The sequence below is a fragment of the Hipposideros armiger genome, unplaced genomic scaffold (genome assembly GCF_001890085.2).
Source record: "Hipposideros armiger isolate ML-2016 unplaced genomic scaffold, ASM189008v1 scaffold_209, whole genome shotgun sequence".
Lineage (NCBI taxonomy): Eukaryota > Metazoa > Chordata > Mammalia > Chiroptera > Hipposideridae > Hipposideros > Hipposideros armiger.
In genome coordinates, this window is record NW_017731559.1 from 1,056,186 (window position 1) to 1,060,364 (window position 4,179).

General features: G+C 37.1%; 1 protein-coding gene and 1 long non-coding RNA gene across 3 annotated transcripts in view; one reads left to right on the plus strand and one right to left on the minus strand.

Moving 5' to 3' along the window:
• The window catches only part of GREB1L (GREB1 like retinoic acid receptor coactivator), a 243,503-nt gene that overhangs the window by 197,987 nt on the left and 41,337 nt on the right, over positions 1–4,179 (plus strand). For both annotated transcript variants that reach the window (XM_019653872.1, XM_019653873.1), the window contains exon 17: positions 3,227–3,407. In XM_019653872.1, the coding sequence (XP_019509417.1) occupies positions 3,227–3,407 (181 nt within the window). The remainder of the gene's footprint in view (positions 1–3,226; positions 3,408–4,179) is intronic.
• The window catches only part of LOC109388843 (uncharacterized), a 22,215-nt gene that overhangs the window by 5,738 nt on the left and 12,298 nt on the right, over positions 1–4,179 (minus strand). The window lies entirely within an intron of this gene.

Below are 4,179 nucleotides of genomic sequence, written 5' to 3' on the forward strand. Positions count from 1 at the left end.
CAGTCTAGCTCCAGGTTGAGCTGTTGTTCAGCATCTTAGCTGTAGAGGGCAGTGTCACTGGCCCTCATATGTGGGATCTGAACTGGGGCCCTCTGGCATCCCAAGCCAGCTCTTAACCAACGTGCCACTTGGCTGGCCCTATTAATGTCTTTTTAAATACAGTTCCTAGCTGCTGCAGTGTATAGAAATGCAACTAACTTTTATAGATTGATTTTTAATCCATCAGCTTAACTATATTCTTATTAATTTAATTTATTTACCTGTGGATTATTTTGTGTTTTCTACACAGGCATATTAGTAAATAATATTAGTAATAGTTATGGTTCTTATTTTACAGTTATAAGTGAAAAAAATCAGGATGTACAATTATAGAATATGAGCTAGGTAGCACAATATGCATAGAAAAAAAAACAAGAAGGAATGCACAGAAATGTCCATAGTGGCTTATTTTGAGTTAAAGAATTATAGATAAATATTTCTTTTGTAATATATCTGTATACTTCCAAGTTTTTCCAAGATGAGTATCTATCACTTTCATAACCGGGAAAGAAACAAAACTTAAAAATAAAAGCAAGTCTAAAACAAAGTTTAAAGGTAAGGATCATCTTACTAAAAATGCCCAGATAGAAATAAAACATTCAATTACCTCTGATATGCCTGCTCCCAACCCACATTCACCACTGCAGAGCCAGCTGGCTGTATAGTTATGGACTAATATACCATGTTATGTCTAAGAGAACAACCTCTTAGATTCATGGAACTTTGTCTTTCCATTAGGTCATGAATGAAGTTGACCTGTCAAAGGTCTTTATTTTATTTGTTTTGAAATGTAGTCAACTCTTAATTGTCCACAAGATATTTTTCCCCTTTATGAATTATTTATGGTCTTTACATATTAGGATGCCCTTAACTAGTACTGTTTATTTTCTAAGGATAAACTTAGGAAATATAGACTAATTTTTGACTGGTTCTACTCTCCCAATTTTACAGATAAGGCAACAGAAACCCCTGAGATTAAGTAGGTCCTCTCTCTATGCCTCTGCTCACCTCCTCGACCCCACAGTACTTTGTCTCCCATTATGACACTTGTCAAAATTATCCATCTTCTCCATCATAAGCTCCATAAGATCTTCGTCCTGCTCTCCTCTGTATTCCCAGGCCTAGCACAATATCTAAAATGGTACCTGATACATAGTATATGCTCTATAAGTCACTATTGAATGTTGAATAAATTTTACAAGCAATCTACTTTCAAAAAAATCAGAATGCCTGCCAAATTAAATGTTTGATTGCTTTTGGAAATATTCACAACATTTGACTACATTTTGATGGAAATTGAAAACAACCTCTGAGGAAAGTCCCCTAATGAAAAATGTTCGAAAGCAAAATTACTTTCTGTTCACCTTATATAATGAATCTTGCGTAAAACAGTTTTCCTTTTTAAAAAAAAAATACTGCTTAGAGGGCCGGCCGAGTGGCTCAGTTGGTTAAGAGCTCGTTTGGGAGCACCAGCTCTGAGCAGCAGGGCTATGGTTCCGATCTCACACTGAGGGGCAATGATGCTGCGCCCTCTACAGCTAAGATGATGAACAACAGCTCGACCTGGAGCTGGGCTGCTGTGAGTTGCTGGCAACGGCTGCAGTGGGCTGCTGTGAGCTAAGTGAGTGGCTGGCAGCTAGCGTGAGCAGCCGGCAGCCTCCGAGAGCTGCTGTGAGCCGCCATGAGTGCCCGACCAATTACCGGCAACCAATTGCCTCACCTGGGAAGAGCGCAATGATCATACCAACATGGGCCAGTAAACCACGTCCTCCACAACTAGACTGAAGAACAAAACAGCAATTTGTCTGCCTGTCTGTTCCCCTCCCCCAGTCCCCCAATTAAAAATAAAATAAAATAAAATACCACTTAGAGCTCTTTGTATTACATCTGGATGTTAATTGCACATGGTTGCTAGCTGGTTTTATATTAAAAGAAAACCTAGATAAATAAAACTAAGTCAACGTAATTCATTCAAGTCTCTTTGTTTTATTTTTAAAATTTATTTTCTTAATTTTTTTTTAACACAGTTGGGGCTTGTAGGTGTGGCTGATACTGGATTCTAAATAGGTATTCTTCAGTCCTTAAAGGCTGGTCCTCAAGGACCATATCTAACCCTCAAATCAATCTTCTGGTTCCTTCTCCTTTTTGTAGGGCTGTGGACTTGAATCACAAGGCTCTCATCTCAGAGGGCTTAGCCCTCCCTCCATGAAGCTAAGTGTCTTGTGGGGAGGGGCTTGTGTGCCCTTATTTTCTTTGTTTCCCCCCCCCAGATTTATTGACATGCAATTGACAAATAACATGTTTAAAGTGTACAATATGATGATTTGATATACATATATTTTGTGATATATTTACCATGATAGTTAACACATACTTCACCTCACCTAATTACTATTTTGTCTCTTCATTTTAAAGGAGGGTTTGGGGTTTTAATTAATTATCCCAACAACAGTTTCATGTGCCTAGAACTATTTTAGATGTTTATATGAAAAGTAATTTTATTATAGACAGAAATAATGATATAGTACTAAAGTTTCACAGTTTCTAATATTTTGAGAATAAATGAATATTGAGTAATTTAGTTTATTAATTTGGTACATAATTCAACATTCAATGTGGGCTTGCCACACTCTAGATGCTGTGTAGAATGTCACTGTATAAAAATGAGTAAAATACTAACTAAAAAACCTTATAATCTAATTGTAGTATTTTTGGACATCACATTTTTTCTTTTTATATATGTTTTATTGCTAAATTTTTGGTAAGGAAGGCTGCAATTATGTTAATTTCGCTAAGAGTTGTAGCTCAGTTTTTGCTTTTCTGGGTGGCCTGTAGTAGCTGTTAGCAACAGTATCTCATATATAAATAGAATTTAATCAATGGAGGTCTCATACATTCAACTGCTTCTACTTAATGTACTAGATTGTTCTCTGTTGTCATTTGTGTGAAGTGGTGGGTGGGGTTCTAAAGAAAAGGAAATCTGATATTTCCTCCTCAAAGTTGTGATGGGGAATATGAAAAAAGACAAACATCTGCTCTGTAAACCTTTCTGTATGATTAGTACTCAGTATCAGTTGACACTGAACTTAACTCCTTATCTCATTTACATATATGTATATATATGTTACATATATATACATATATGTGTATATATGTATATATATAAACTCTTTTTTCTTCTTGGCAGGTGTCCTTGTAGACTTGGGTCTGGAGGAAAATGGGACAGCTTATCAGAGAGCGGAGAAATATGTTGTTCGTCTAGACAATGAGATTCAAACCAAGTTTGAAGTTTTCATGAGAAAAGTGAAACAGAACCCATACACACTGTTTGTGCTAGTTCATGACAACTGCCATGTGGAATTAACGAGGTGATTGCTTCAGAGTGAGCAAATACAGTATTTCTAATATAGCAGCAGTGGTTATGTAATAAATTATTTAAAAAGTGATCATTTGAAAACCCAGGGACCCTAGCATTTGATATTTTCTTATTGATAACTTATTCCTACTCTTTCACCTTTTCTTACCGCTTTAATGTTGGTTTTGTTTTAACTATACTGTGGCGAATTTACAAATTCCTGTTACAAATATGATCGTAAGAGTGTTGTGGAACTCAACTGCTTCAAAGGAAGAGTGGCAACAAGGAGGTTGAGGTTAATGAGCTCCCAGAAGAGCCATTTGCTTTCCTTTCCACCACCATTCCTCCTCCCCAATTCTTTTCCTTTTTTCTTTTTTCCTTCTCTTCTTTCCTTTCCTTTCCTGCTATTTATCGTTTTCCTTGCCTTTCTCCCTTCCCTCTTACCTTTAACGGCAGTAGAGACACCACTTTAATGATCTGAGAGCAGATCTGAAGGCCACAATGTACCAGTTTAAACAAGAGAATATCTTATCTCTTGATGATCTTATTAATGAAAGAACAGTAAATGTGGCATGACGGAGCCAGTTTTGCTCCCAGATCAAATTATAATGATCTGGTAGGAGGTATCTTTGTTCCTATGGATTCATAAGGCAAATAGTTTAAAGTGTGTGTGGCGGCGGGGGGGGGGGGGTGTGTGTGTGTGTGTGTGTGTGTGTGTGTGTGGCGGCGGGGGGGGGACGACTTATAACAGGAATGTGATAAATAACAACACACACACACCAAAA